Raw genomic sequence first — 14,793 nt, forward strand, 5'->3', positions numbered from 1 at the left:
CTTTGGCAAGTTACTTTGCTCCTCTTGTGCCTGGATTTCCCCATCTGTAAGTGGAGATAATGCCAACTTTACCAGGTTGTTGTGAGGATTAAACGAGGTCAACCTTGAAGAGTGGCCCTGTCTGAAACAGCTAAGTGCCCAATGTGTGCTAACTGCTACACTTTTGGTGCTTATCAATGGACCAGAGGCCCAGTGCACGAATTCATGCACGGGTGAGGTCCCTAGGTCTGATTGAAGATCAGGGCCAATTGGGGCCTGCTGGCCGGGGCGAGGGACCATAGGAGGTTGGTCGCCAGCCCCCAAGGAGGGAGCCGGCCCTTGGCCCCCCTGGGAAAGGGGCTGCGTCTGCCACCCCCTCCCCACCCCCCCCCCCGCCCCCGCTTTCCTGTCCCAGCCCAGGGCCTGAAGGCCCCAGCAGGGTCAGGAGAGGAGGCGACAGTCGCCAGGCCAGGCATGGAACAGACACTGGATGCCGAGCTGCATCGGTGCCCTGCCACTGTGCGGTTTCCTGCCTCCCCCTCTCCTCCTTCCCTCTCAGTGACTAGTCGACCAGTCGTTCCGGTCATTTGTTTGTAACAGTTGCTTAGGCTTTTATATGTACAGATCCTTTTGTGATATCTTGATCTACTTGTTGGTTCATGGGACACCCAGGAGGAAAGCTTCTGGTCTTCCTGCTCTAGAGAACCTAACTGAAGAAATGAAGACCCTCTTTCTCCAAAAGAGGAAATCAAGACCCTTGCTCCTTTTCTCTCTTCTAGCGAAATTCTCAAACTGCAGTGTAGGACAGCTATCACTCAGAAAAAGCAGTAGAGCAAGTAGCAAGACCAAAATTTTGAGTTCTTTAGTTTAAGTAAGGTTCAAATCACTAGATTTCCCAGGGGGTAGGGGGAAGAGATTAATCAAAGAACTTATATGCATAGCCCATGGACACAGACAATAGGGTGGTAAAGGCCTGGGGGGTGGGGACTAGAAGGGGTTAGTAGGGGGGGACAGGGGACATATGTAATACTTTCAACAATAAAGACTTAACTGATGAAAAACAAATAGCCCTAGTCGTTTTGGCTCAGTGGATAGAGTGTCAGCCTGTGGACTAAAGGGTCCCAGGTTCAATTCTAGTCAAGGGCACATGCCTGGGTTGTGGGCTCAATCCCTAGTAGGGGGGTGTGCAGGAGGCAGCTGGTCAATGATTCTCTCTCATCATTGATGTTGTCCGTCTCTTCCTTTACCTTCCTCTCTGAAATTAATAAAAATATACTAAAAATAAATAATAAGAAATAGAATGGCTAAGTTCATAGACCAGTGATGGCGAACCTGACACGCGTGTCAGCACTGACACGCGTAGCCATTTCTGATGACACATTTGCTGCTCCTGAGGATGCAACATTTGCGAAATAATGTTTTTTTTCTCAAAGTAACACACTACCCAAGTTAGGCTCAGTTTTTTGGCGAAGTTTGACACACCAAGCTCAAAAGGTTGCCCATCACTGTCATAGACCTTAAAACTGAATATAATGAGATTATCTAGCTTAATCCCATTTTGTTGAACACAGAGGCCAAAGGAAATGACTAGTCCTGGAAAAAACAGTAACTGATGAACCACAACCAGATTCCATGAGAACGTGCTTTCTATATTGACTCGTTTTAGCAACAGCTCACACCTTGTAATCCATCCATTCTGAAATCCACCTGGTCACTAAAGAGCAGTGAGGCTCATGTGGCCTCTTCCAATGACCAATACTAAATAGCCTTGCATACAGATGGAAAATACCACACATTTGACCGCCAGGGCAGGAATGGAGGAATTGCTGGACTCCACATTTATAGGACTTTATCAAAGGAATAAACTTTAAAAAGCATGAAAACAGCAAATAATAGTATTCACCTCAGGAAAATGTAATTTATACCAAAAATTTCAAAGAACATCTAGGCAGCCAATTTTTCTTTTAATGAGACCGCTGCCTCTCTGTTGCCTGCAGTGTCTAAGACAATAGTACTAAACCACCTTCCTGAGCATCTATCTCTAGGGCAAGGGCAAGGGCAAGGGCAAGGGCAAGGGCAAGGGCATTAATGAGAATTTATGTATCTCCAGAGTGCAATGTGACCTATGGCACAGAACTGAGTGAATGAACAAAAGCAGCAGATCAGAGCCCTTTGAAAATAAACCTCTCTACTGTTCATACTAGCCCTCTTCACTAGAATTCACTTGGGATACATGGAAGATCTTAAGATGGGCTGCTCTTCAGAATTTGTATGTTAGGGAAGCTGAGTAACAAAAAAGGGAGGATTTTGACAATAAATAGACATACTTATTTGCTCACTTGCCATTGTGGGTGGGGTGTGAGGTGGGGAAGAGTCTAGTTCTGCTGCTTCTGGTGCAGGATTAATAATTTTATCATATAAAACTGTCACCTAGTTAACCTCCAGTGTGGTCCATGAAAAAGGTAACTGAGATAAGTTCTCCAAAAACACTGCAAACATAGCAGGAAGGGGAAACATTCTAGGAGGAACAAAATTCAAATACTCAAAAGAAAGCAATAGCTAAGAGGCAACAGAAATAAAAGAGAAATGACAGGGAATAACTTTTTAAATATAAGTATGTGCTAGAATATCTCCTAGCCACATCTGGCTATAGAGCACTTGAAATGTGCTTTAGTTCAAACCACTATGTGGTATTAAATACACGTTGTATTTTGAAAACTTAGTACAAAAAAGGTTATATACTATCTCAATTTTATATGTTGAAAAGGTAACATTTCAGATCTACTGGACTAAATATATTATTAAAGTTAATTTAACTTGTCATTTAAAAAATATTTATTGGTTTTGAGAGAGACAGAAAGGAAGAGGGAGAGAGATGGACATGGAAACATTGATGTGAGAGTGAAACATCAATCATCTGCCTCCTGCATGGCCCATTCTGGGGATCAAGCTGCAACCAGGCATGTGTCCTGATCAGGAATCAAACCAGAAACCTTTTTGTGCACGGGACAATGCTCAACCAACTGAGCCACACCAGCCAGGGCTCTTTTGACATTTTAAATGTGGCTACTAGAAAAATTTAACTGACATCAAGTGACTCGTTTCTATTGAACAGTGTTGCCTAACAGAAAACTCCAAAGATCAGACATGGAAATTTTTCTGTTGTTATTCTATACAGTAGGCACTAGCTACTTGTGGCTATTTAAATTTAATAGTAGCTATTGTGGCCAATAATTACCATATTAGTGCATATAAGGACATTTCCATTGGAGAAAATTCTGTTGGACAGTGCTGATCTAGAACAAGGACCACAAGATTGACATTTCATACAAAAAAAAAAGCTAAAAATTCTGTATCAAACTGATCCAACACTAGAGAGAAATAAACTTCAGGTAGTCAACTGCATATAAGTAGTTAAATTGATGGGGAAATTCTGAAGTATTTATGAATGTCTTAGAGCATTTATAAAAAATGATTTTTGACAGCTATTCAAAAGGTTATTAAAAAGACTAAAGGTTCTATCCCTCTGCTAGGCCAGGACACTAGAACCAACCCCTTCCTACCTGCCTACCCTGCTGAGACTACTCGGGCCGTGGGAACCTCAGGCTATGCTATTACATAGGACTTTAAAAGCTTCCAGGACAAACACTATTTTAGAGAGTGCCACTATGTTCCCTCAAACTTTTCATCATTTCCTTTTACTAAGTTAACATATTGCACCCCACACGCCCAAAAACCTTGGTTAGACATCATGCCTTCCCTCAAGTTACAAACAAGACTCCCTTTATACTTGTTTCTGTCTGACCATTTAGCAATTGGCCAGGAAAAACTTTATACAGTTCCTGTGAGACATGTGTATCTCATACATGCCTAGTGCAACCACACATTTATTTGTGTAACTTAAGTCTTTAAAAACAGGCATCTGATTTTGCTTCCTTTTATACCACAGCATCGAAGTGCTAAGTGTACAAAACTGCTCAAAACTTAATTAGTAAGGTTTACAGCTATGGCTGAGTATATATCCATGTGAAATTGTCTTAAAAGCTGGGAGGCAATAGATGTTCCCAATTCCAACCTGTCAATTCAATAGTCATAGAAGCAGAGGTAATTGGCAGTATCTACTTCATTAGGAAGAGGAACATTAGTTTTCCCACTTTAGCCAGATCCATAGCAGAGAACCTTTTGGTCCCACAGATCCACACCACAGAAGGGAGTTATGTATAAAGGACATAACCCTCTGTATTGTAACCCAATATGTGTGGGAGTGTAGTGGCATTTTTACTTCCAAGTGGAAAAGGAAAAAGAAAATCAGCAATAGCACCAGTTGGTATGACTTAAGACTCCTTTAAGTAGCTGAATTTCTTTAAGTTTTCCCATCTGTGAGGACTAACAAGTGACTTGTAGCACAAATGTGGTTGTTACATTTGATATACAGCACAAATGACTAACTGGGTAGTCTTATTCGTTAATCAGGACTCCTGTGTGAAACTCATGCCTCCTTCACTCTAATTAAGAAGCTAGGGCTACAGAGATAGCAGTGAGGGGTCTTCAATTTAAGTAAAACTCATAGTCCTGGTTCCAGCAGACTTACTATATAAAGGGGAAACTGGCAACTAGAATTGAGAATGAAATGGCGTTTTAATACAGGACAGCTCACTCCTGGGATGTGTTATGCTTATTCAACATCTTTGACTCTGTCCATATTGAATTATGTTCTCTGCTGGTCATAGCTCTATTTCCCCCCAAATAGGCACCTCTCCTTGTCTTAACATTAAACAGCAAGCTTCAGTTACTAATCAGGAAAAGACCTGAAACTATTAAATTTCAGAGTCCAGATATCTGGAACAGCTGGGGCAGCAACTCCAGTGTTCTGCTGTGCCACTTAACCACTTCTCTACAACTGGTATTTGTTTAGTCTTATGACCTATCATTTTTATTAGGAGAAGGCCCAAGGACCTCATGACAAAACTCAAGGAACACAGTTAATGAGATTTTCCCCAGCACTATTTCCTACCCTCAGATTTTTCAGAGTGCTGCCCTCTGTCTAGAAGGCTTGCAGCAGCACGTGGCTTTTTGCCTCTTCTGAACTCTTTAGGAGTAGAACAATGTGCAGAATAGCAGTGCCACCTTAGTTGTTTGTTGCTAGTTATGTAGATCCAGAAAGAAGCCAAGTCTAGGATGCTTCTGAGTCCTCTAGCACAAAGTAGCTCAAGGCAACAAGAATAAATCCAAGAACAGCAAAGAATTAACCTTTACGTGAGCAGGCACCAATGAGTTGAATTTGCTTATGTCGTTGAACAGAAGGGTTTTCCCCGAAAAGTCCTACAGCATCAGAGAACTGTGCCACCACCAGAGTACTCTTTCCAGAACATTTTACAGTAAGTGAATTGATCAGATTTTATGTTATAAAAGATGACACTGAAATCAAACAATTTTTAATTAAAAAGGATAGCCTTAAGTTCCCACTGAATCATATCCCATAAAAGCTCTACTTTTTGGAAATAAGGAGAATGGTGGGGATGCACATAACTGATAAACTATTTCTTGCTACAAAATGTTGAAAAATGGACAGTGAGTGATAGAAGTGAATGATCTCACCTGAACAAGAAAAGGACTTATTATTAGCACACAATTCACCTCTTTAAGATCATAAAGGCCATTCTGGATCTCTGTAGTCAGCTGATTTCACTCTGTGATTTTTCAAATGCTTAGTTGAACCTTCATAATTTTAAAACAGCTCACCCAACTACCCAGAGTTGTCCAGTCTATACCCTTCTAATACAATCTGGATATTCAAACTCAAATACAGGCTAAAATTCTTTCATGATAAAAGTAAAAGTTATATTTTTCAAGAACTTTGGTTAAAAGAAATAGCTCACAAATTTCTCTGCAACTCCAAACCAGATTTTTTTTTTCTTTAAAGGACCTTGTGAAGCTTATGAAAACTTTTCATGTTTCTTTATTTCAGTAGAAGTTGAATAAACGTGGAAGGGACAAAACCAGAGCATCAATGTCAGAGAGCAGCAAGATTTTTGATTTCTTTCTCCTCTTTCCCACCTCAAATACACTAATGCAAAAAACAAGTAAACAAGAAAGAAAAACAAAGCTTTTAAGGTATGTGCGACTGGCAATGTATTCTGAAGATTTCTTTTCCCATTTCCTAATCAGTTTTTTAAAAAGACAATTCACATCCCGCTTTAAGACTCTTGGGAAAAGGAGCATCTGGTTTCTTGTTGAGTCCACATAATGAACTGCGCTTGCTAGCAAAACACATATAATAAAAGTCTTAGAGGGTTAATACCAGATTCAACCTAGAATCAAGTTTCCTCCCTGCCGTTCCAGGTATCCTCTTCTTCCCATACTTCTGCATTAGTGGACAAGGATAAGCAACAACTGCTACCTCCAAGATCACCAAATCCACCTTTCCAAAGGCACAAAATATTTTCAGGTGTTAAAAAAACAACACGAAAACCTGATGGTATAGCTCATTAGAGTATCTTGTACAATTAAAGCATTGAAAGCATCAGCCTGTTTTATTTTGTGACAAGTTTATTGAACAGTATCCAAGACTTCATCTTTATAAACAAAAACCCCTGCTGAATGATGCCAAGGTCATATTTGTTGGCAATTTTTGGCCATATTGGCAATGAGTCATTTTATTGTGTTTGGTTTCTGAAGTATGAACCACTATAGAACTGCCAGTAAAACTATTTAAGTGTAGTAGTTTGAGCAAGAGTGGTAATTTTAAAAGTGATCACTGCCAGAAATTCCAGAAGATTTGACTAACAACAATTTTCACATTTTCTTTACTTGCTTTTTAAATGTTCTTGAAACTAATGAGCGGATTTATTTTTAAATGTTGACCCACACCTGTACACAATGACAGAATTCAATAAAAGGGACTCTGAGTTTGATTAAGGATTTCATGCATCCTTATTTTTATCCAAGGTATTTCCACCCAGAATGTGTGTGCTTACTTTCATACACAGCACTAGATTTTTATCCAGTGGCTTAAAACTGACATGATTATGCTAAATATTACTCTCTGAAGTTTTAAATAAAAAGTTTCCCAGTGGAAATATAAAGCAATTTCACTGTCATTGCATTGCTTTGGTAACTTGGAGCACAAAGCTAGAAACTACATTCCACTCAATAGTGTTGCATTTTTTAAAAAGTCGCTAATAATTGCATATCCAAAACAAGCCTCCAAATTTTGCTTGTGAACTAAATGTTTCACTAAAGTTCAGAAAAAGTTTACAAATTTGTTTACTTATAAAATACATTTTGTAGACTTCTCTAATCCTTTAAACTATTTAAAACCACCACCACACACACACACATACACACACACCATCAGCTGGGGGGGGAAGGGTAGAAAAAATATTAAACCTAATGGAAAAGATTCTCTTCCATTAATGTCAGTCACCAAAACAGACAATAAAATTTACACATAAAATTATAAATACGATGTTTACAAATGCACACAACTTTGAGCAAAGCTTTACAAATCCTTCATATCATACAAAGCAAATAAGAAAATGTAAATTATCACCCAAAACCTAGTCCGTATAAGAAAATGTGCAAAAAAAGAGGTATGAATAGTTTCATAAAACATATTTTCAAGTATTTTTTTTAAAACTCAAACTCCAATGCCCAGCACAAGATGAACAGTATGCTTAGCAGTTACCACTATGTAATACGTAATAAGTCTCAGATACACAAAAATCAAGTTCCAAAGGGCAAAGCATTTAATTACATTTCACAACAAGAAAAGCACTGTTGTGATTCAACCAAATATGAAACAGTTCTCTCCAATTTCTACACAACCACTATTTTCTTAATTTATTTAATTTGATGAACAACAAAATCAAGTTTTCCTTTTCAGCATTTATCTGAGATGTAGAAATAACAAAATGGTTGCAATAAAGTATGTGAAATATTTAATAAGAATGTATGAACATATAACCAAAATAAATTGTGAAAAAAGATAAAAGACTTTCATCTTCAAAAAACCCATTTTTCTAAAATAAAAATTGTCAGCTTTCCAGTGGGGAAAATAATCTGCAGTTGAAATCAAACTCCTATAAACAGTGCTGAAGTTTTTTGTACTCTGTCCTTGGAATGAGAAATGATTACTTAACAGAAAACTTAAATTGAACAGCATATACAAACATCATATTGTTTTTTTTAAATTGAGGAGGCAATATCTAGTTATCTGTCAAAGCAAATTTGTATTCGTGAATTATCAAGACCCACAACACAGCCATGTCTTTTTTAAAAGTCTAACCAATCCTTTCCCTAAACAAAAATCCTGTACTGTCAATCCTCTAAGATTGTAGTGATGACAGGCTTTCCAAATCTTATCACACAAATGCAATTGTTGCCACTCTTAACTCTAAGTTATACGACGCGTGTATTTCAGTGTTCCACTGACTTGCAACATGAAAAAGGCATCCCACCCCCACCCCCAGAAATACTTCTTTTAAAAGGCTGACACTTGTAATTACATTGATTTGTTAGGAAATGTTGATGCTGTTTTAAACCAAGACAGAGGCCCATGTAAAAGACAAAATTTGTTTTTCATGCTATCTTCCCAATCTCCCATTCCAACCATGTTTATTTCGTGGCAGTTCTTTAGAATATTTAAGAAGGAAAGTAACCATAAGTAGAGCCTTTGTCGCAGTGAGCAAGACATTGTAAGGCAAATGTTTTTCATGACAAGGACACTTATCGACCAGAACCCATGTGGTCATCCTGCCTTGGTATCCTGAATGCCAAAGAAAATAATATGAAAGGGCAAGAAGTCTCAATTCTCTCCCCTCTAGCAGCTGTATTTATATTCTGTATGAAGAATTTTTGTAAACAGGCTCCTGATCAAACTACTAGACCAAAAGCCTCTAAAAGTAATAGGATTAAATGTATATGAATCTACAAACCAGCTTATAGATTTTTTTCTTCTATAACACTATTGCTAACACAGCTAACAATTTCAACTTCAATTTTAAAAACCTAGATATAATAATTTTCCTTCTTATGAATGGACTCTCTGTGTTTAGTTATAGGCCAAAATTTAATAAATTTGGGACAGAAATAAATTGCCAGAACATTAGTCCATCACAGACTGGACTTCAAATCAGGAATCTTAAACAATGATTATAAAAGCAGTTTCTGGTTTTTGAAGCCATCCAAGTAACATGAGTAATTTTTAAACTGACTGAACTAAAAGTTGGCAGTCAAACCAAAAAAGCTCTGGTAGGTGGAGAACTCCGTATTTTATTTTTGTGGCAAAGTCTTATTCCACAGTTTTAAGTGTGACATCAGAAATCAAAATTCAAGGTTATAGCACAAACCAAGTGTGGAGTTTTATATTAAAAAATATATATATAACAAAACAGTTCTGCTCATTTACAAATGAGTTGGTTAGGCAAACAAAGCAGCAACTTCAGAAGCAGGACTGTCTATACAGCAAGAACCCTCAAAAAGCAATAAAGGTACATACAGTGAATCTGTATACAGAGATTTTATTTAATTTTAAAAGAAAATAAAGACTTTAGACAAAGCTTTGATCCTATAACAAAGCATATCTGTCCAGCTTTAAACCAAATTCCAAGAGTAACCAACTTCTATTTTTCAGCAGCTGGCACAAGCACCCTTAATGAGCTCTATTGACAATTCTATTTTCTTCATCCCATATGGTACAAAACAAAACCAATCTAGACTCCTTGATAAGCTTTATGTCGTCATTTGAGTTTTACAAATCGTTTCTCTAATGGTATGCCAAAATCATTTTTGTGTTCTCTCCAGACAGTTTTACCATAACATACAGCAATGTTTATCCTGGTTGTGAGTCTTCTGTAAACAGTCAACCAATGCTCTATGTTATGAAAACCAATCTATATGCAATAGAAACAATCCACAGGTTCTAACCTGGAAATACTAGGAAAACAATCTGGATGCATTAATCACAACACTATGAATATCTACCCTACAAAGAATTGATTTGAACAGCTATCCTAATACAAGTTTTACTTTCCTTGAGCCTATAGGTCTGTCATTCAAATCAATGACAGCAGCTGTGGCTTCATCCCGAGATTCAAAGGCCACCATGGCTTCTCCTGTGGGCATACCTTTTTCATTGTATTTTAAACAAACTGAGCCTGGGATCACTTGATAGCCATAAAAGAAATCTAAAATCTCATCAATAGACACAGTAAAGGGCATGTTCTGCACTTTAATTACTGTAGGTCCTGGTTTTCCAGAACTAGATCCAAAGCCAGGGGGACCACCAATATGGATTGGACCAGGCCCAGGCCCGGGCCCAGGCCCAAAGGCTGGTGGCCCACTCAAATGGCCAGGGGCATTTCCAAGACCCGGAGGGCCACTTCCAAAGCCTGGGGGACCACCTAAGCTACCAGGGCCATTTCCAAAATTCTGAGGACCCCCTCCAAATCCTGGCCCACTTAAATTATTTGGTCCACCTCCAAAACCTGGAACATCCAGTCCCAGACCAGGCAAACCACTATTTCCAACTGAAGGCATACCAGGCCTAACATCACCAAAGGCTCCTCCTAATCCTGGAGGAGGCAGTGGTGGCCCAAAGGCATTTGGCCCACCGAAATTACCAGGAAAATTAAATGGAGGCCCATTACTGGCCTCCTTAGATCCTACAGTCAGGAAGGCATGCTCTTCACCTCCTGCACTAGGCATCCCCGCATTGGGCATCCCCGCATTGGGCATCCCCGCATTGGGCATCCCCACATTGGGCATCCCCGCATTGGGCATCCCCGCATTGGGTATTCCCACATTGGGCATTCCCACATTGGGCATTCCGGCACTAGGCATTCCGGCACTGGGCATTCCGGCATTGGGCATTCCTGCATTAGGTATTCCTGCATTGGGCATTCCTGCATTAGGCATTCCGGCACTAGGCACTCCAGCACTGGGGATTCCTGGAACTGCAGGATTACCTGGCACAGGCATCTTTAACCCCTTTTTTCCTTGGGCAGGGGGGTTTTTCTCAATCTCTCTCATATCTTCTAGAGTAACTACATGAACAAAAGCTTCTCGCCCATTAAGTTTTTTACGGTGCAAGCGTTCAGACTTACGTGCATCATCTTCATTTTTAAACTGAACCAATGCCTGTCCTAGACCTTGCCCATTGCTATCAACAAGAACATGGACAGCATTTTCATCCACTGGGATTCCTTCTAGGAACTGAAGAACATCCATCTTGGTAATGCTGAATGGAATATTTGTTATGTGAGCACAGACTTTGGTAGAGCTGACATCCCCCTCCGGATTTAACATCATTTCTCTCTGGTCATAATTGAAGTTCTGTAGTCTTTTTCTAATCATATCTATCTTTTCTAGCATACCTTTCTTAGTAATTGGATGAACCTGAATAAAGCGATTGCCCATGTATTGTTTATGACGACAGAGAGCAGCCTTATAGTCAGCCTCATTCCTGAACTCCACAAAGCCTTCACCAGTTGCTTTCCCATTGGGTCCATAAGCAATATAAATACTATCTTCCACAATATCCAACTTTTTAAAAAAATCAATGACATGTTTGTTTTCAGCTTCAAATGGTAGCCCTTTCAAGTAAACACAAAAACCAGCCTCATGTGGTGATCTTGACCTTGACCTTTTCTGCCCACTGGGCGATTTTGACCTGGGAAGTGTCTGAGGAGGGGGATGGGTTTGTCCAGAGGGTCCTATACTTTGCTTAAAAGTGATATGGCCTCCAGCAGCTACCCACTGTCTCTCTGTTGCAGGACTAACTTCCACATAACGTTGTATCATCAGCATCCTGTTTCGTTTCAAGGCTTCAAATGTATCTTGAGGGGAGAGAAACTTAACCAATCCATTCCCATTATTTCGACCTACATGATCTTTCAACAAATGCACTGCATCAACACGAAGCCCATGAAAAAAATCTCTGACATCATTTTCCATTGCAGAAAAGGGCATTCCATGCACACTGACATACAGATCATCAGGGTTGATGGGAAGTGGTTTCACACTGCTTTGAGAATTCATCTGGATAGGGTTAACAGGATTCAATGGACCCAGAAACACAGGGTTCAGGTTATTGTTCAGATTCATAGGTGCTCCAGAGCCATTCATTCCAGCAGGCAGAGGTGCCACAGGTGGTGGGTTCAAGGGCGGCATGCCCGACATGGGTGGCAGTGGAGTCAGGGGTGGCACAGAAGGGACTGGGGGAATTGGGGGCACTGGAGGCACAGGAGGCAATGTAGGTACTGGAGGAGGAACTGGTATTGGGGGAATGGATGGCATTGGTGGCAAAGATGGCATCGCTGGGATCGGAGGAATTGGTGGTGGTGGGACTGTGTTCATTGGAGAGGCTGTGCTCGAAATGGTTGAGCTAAACGTTGGGCTCCCAAATGAAGTCCCCATATTTGGAGGAGCCGTTCCTATGCTGGCTGTGGAAAATGTCTGTATATTTTTGTTGCTTTCATGAACAGAAGTGGTGGCAGTAACTACACTGGGTGAAGGGTTATTGAAGTTGGGTACTGTTGTAGGCAAGTTAACCCTGCCACTCATTCCTGAGCTAGGTGGTGGTCCTGATCTACTAGCATTTGCTGGTGGTATATCTAAGTTGGCAGTTTCAAAACGCCTACGACTCAGTTCAATCATATTCTGCATTTCCGTTTTACTACTCAACAACAGTGTTACTTTTGACCCTTTAATTGTACCACCTGTGCGCATCATACCAAGCCTTGCATCTTCATCAGTGGCAAAAACGATGAAAGCCTCACCCAGTTCACCCCCTACAATATGCACGCCCCCATCAGGAATGGTCAATCCAGAGAAGAAGTGGCGAATGTCCATGGTCCCCGCCACAATTGGGAGACCTTGCAAACGGATGACCACAGCCATGCTGCGCTGAAACCACACACACCTGCAGATGAGAAAAGGCAACGGCCAGGTCAGACTCCTGTTTATCACACCAAGTTTTTAGCTACAAGAATGACCAGCTACCACATTAGGCCCTCAAATAATCCCTCAAACTATCACAAGCAATATTGTTTTTTAAAATTTGAATATTCTAAAAACTGAGTTTCATGTACCATTTACAATGTAAAACCTAGACAATTTCAACTTCCAAAAGGAATTCTGGAAACAATTAGAAGTTCAGCCCCAAGACTCAAAATTTCAGGAAAAAAACAACCACAGAACAGTAAATCACCAATTACATCATTCAGACCATGATTAAATAAGACTTAAGATTTAAAAGAAATGTGTATGTCAAATCAGGAAACAAATTCAATAATCTATAGGGGAAAAATATCCAAAGGATCTATCAAAGTTAATATTTAAAATTGGCTTAGCATCTTCCTTATAAACCTGACAACTTCACAGAATTATCTGTGTCCTTTTATGTAGCTCAATCTAAAATCCAACAAAAAGAGAAAACTAATTAATTAACAATAATATTCAACATTAGTTTCAAATCTCAAATGAGAACAGGCTCCATTTTTCACCCCTACAACTCTTCAATCTTCCTTGCAGCTTTATTTATTAAAGAAGACTACATATAAAATTATTTATTACAAACAAGGCTAATACATGCTAAGAATCCTAAAGAAATACTGAATAAACTAGCCAAAATCTTAGTTAACTATTTTCACTTCAAAAAGTAGAACCTGGTTACAGTACCATTCATCATAGCTATTTTAATTAAAATTCAGGTCTAATGACTCACTCCCAAACCTTCCGTTAAAAAAAATGTTTTTTCTCATAAGGAAGAGCTGATAATGGAAAAGAGGTATTTTTTTTAAAATATATTTTTAAATTGATTTTTTACAGAGAGGAAGGGAGAGGGATAGAGAGATAGAAACATCAATTAGCTGCCTCCTGCACACCCCCTACTGGGGATGTGCCCGCAACCAAGGCACATTGCCCTTGACCGGAATTGAACCTGGGACCCTTCAGTCCACAGGCTGACGCTCTATCCACTGAGCCAAACCAGTTAGGGCGAAAAGAGGTATTTTTTGTTTTAGAACAACTAGGGTATGAACTTTAGTCAGTGATTGCTTAGTCTCTGGCCCAACATAACTCCTATGAAATTTCTGGGTTCTCACTGATCTCCTTAGATGTCTAATAAAACAAAGTTTGATCTAATTCTCACCCTGCCAGGTATGGCTCAATTGGTTGGGCATTGACCCATACACCAAAAGGATGCCTGTTTGATTCCCAGAGTCAGGGTACATGCCAGCTTTCGGGTTCCATACCCCAGTAGGGGGCATGAAGGAGGCAGATGATGGATGTTTCTCTCTCACACATCGATGTTTCTCTCTCGCTTCTTCTCTAAAAATCAATTTAAAATATATTTTTCAAAAACTTTCTCCTAGCCCTGACCGGTTTGGCTCAGTGGATAGAGCGTCAGCCTCCGGACTGAAGGGTCCCGGGTTTGATTCCGGTCAAGGGCATGTACCTTGGTTGCAGGCACATCCCCAGTGGGGGGTGTGCAGGAGGCAGCTGATCGATGTTTTTCTCTCATCAATGTTTCTAACTCTATCCCTCTCTCTTCCTCTCTGTAAAAAAACAATATAATATACATTTTTTAAAAACAAACTTTCTCCTAGATTCAAGTAAAATTTCAGTATTTCAGTTCTTTTTTTTTTTTAATATATTTTATTGATTTTTTACAGAGAGGAAGGGAGAGGGATAGAGAGCTAGAAACATCGATGAGAGAGAAACATCGACCAGCTGCCTCCTGCACACTCCCTACTGGGGATATGCCCGCAACCAAGGTACGTGCCCTTGACCGGAATCGAACCTGGGACCCTT

General features: G+C 39.9%; 1 protein-coding gene across 7 annotated transcripts in view; it reads right to left on the reverse strand.

The window, feature by feature from the left end:
* The window catches only part of CPNE1 (copine 1), a 39,797-nt gene that overhangs the window by 16,985 nt on the left and 8,019 nt on the right, over positions 1-14,793 (reverse strand). For 2 of the 7 annotated variants that reach the window (XM_028157842.2, XM_054724011.1), the window contains exon 3: positions 7,897-12,901. The exons of 4 other annotated variants lie outside the window; for them this stretch is intronic. In XM_028157842.2, the coding sequence (XP_028013643.2) occupies positions 9,988-12,879 (2,892 nt within the window). In that variant the 5' untranslated portion in view covers positions 12,880-12,901 and the 3' untranslated portion in view covers positions 7,897-9,987. Of the gene's footprint in view, positions 1-7,896; positions 12,902-14,793 lie in introns of those variants that run through there. One more of the 7 variants, XM_054724013.1, reaches the window with a different exon arrangement.

This window comes from Eptesicus fuscus, chromosome 12, assembly GCF_027574615.1.
Source record: "Eptesicus fuscus isolate TK198812 chromosome 12, DD_ASM_mEF_20220401, whole genome shotgun sequence".
Lineage (NCBI taxonomy): Eukaryota > Metazoa > Chordata > Mammalia > Chiroptera > Vespertilionidae > Eptesicus > Eptesicus fuscus.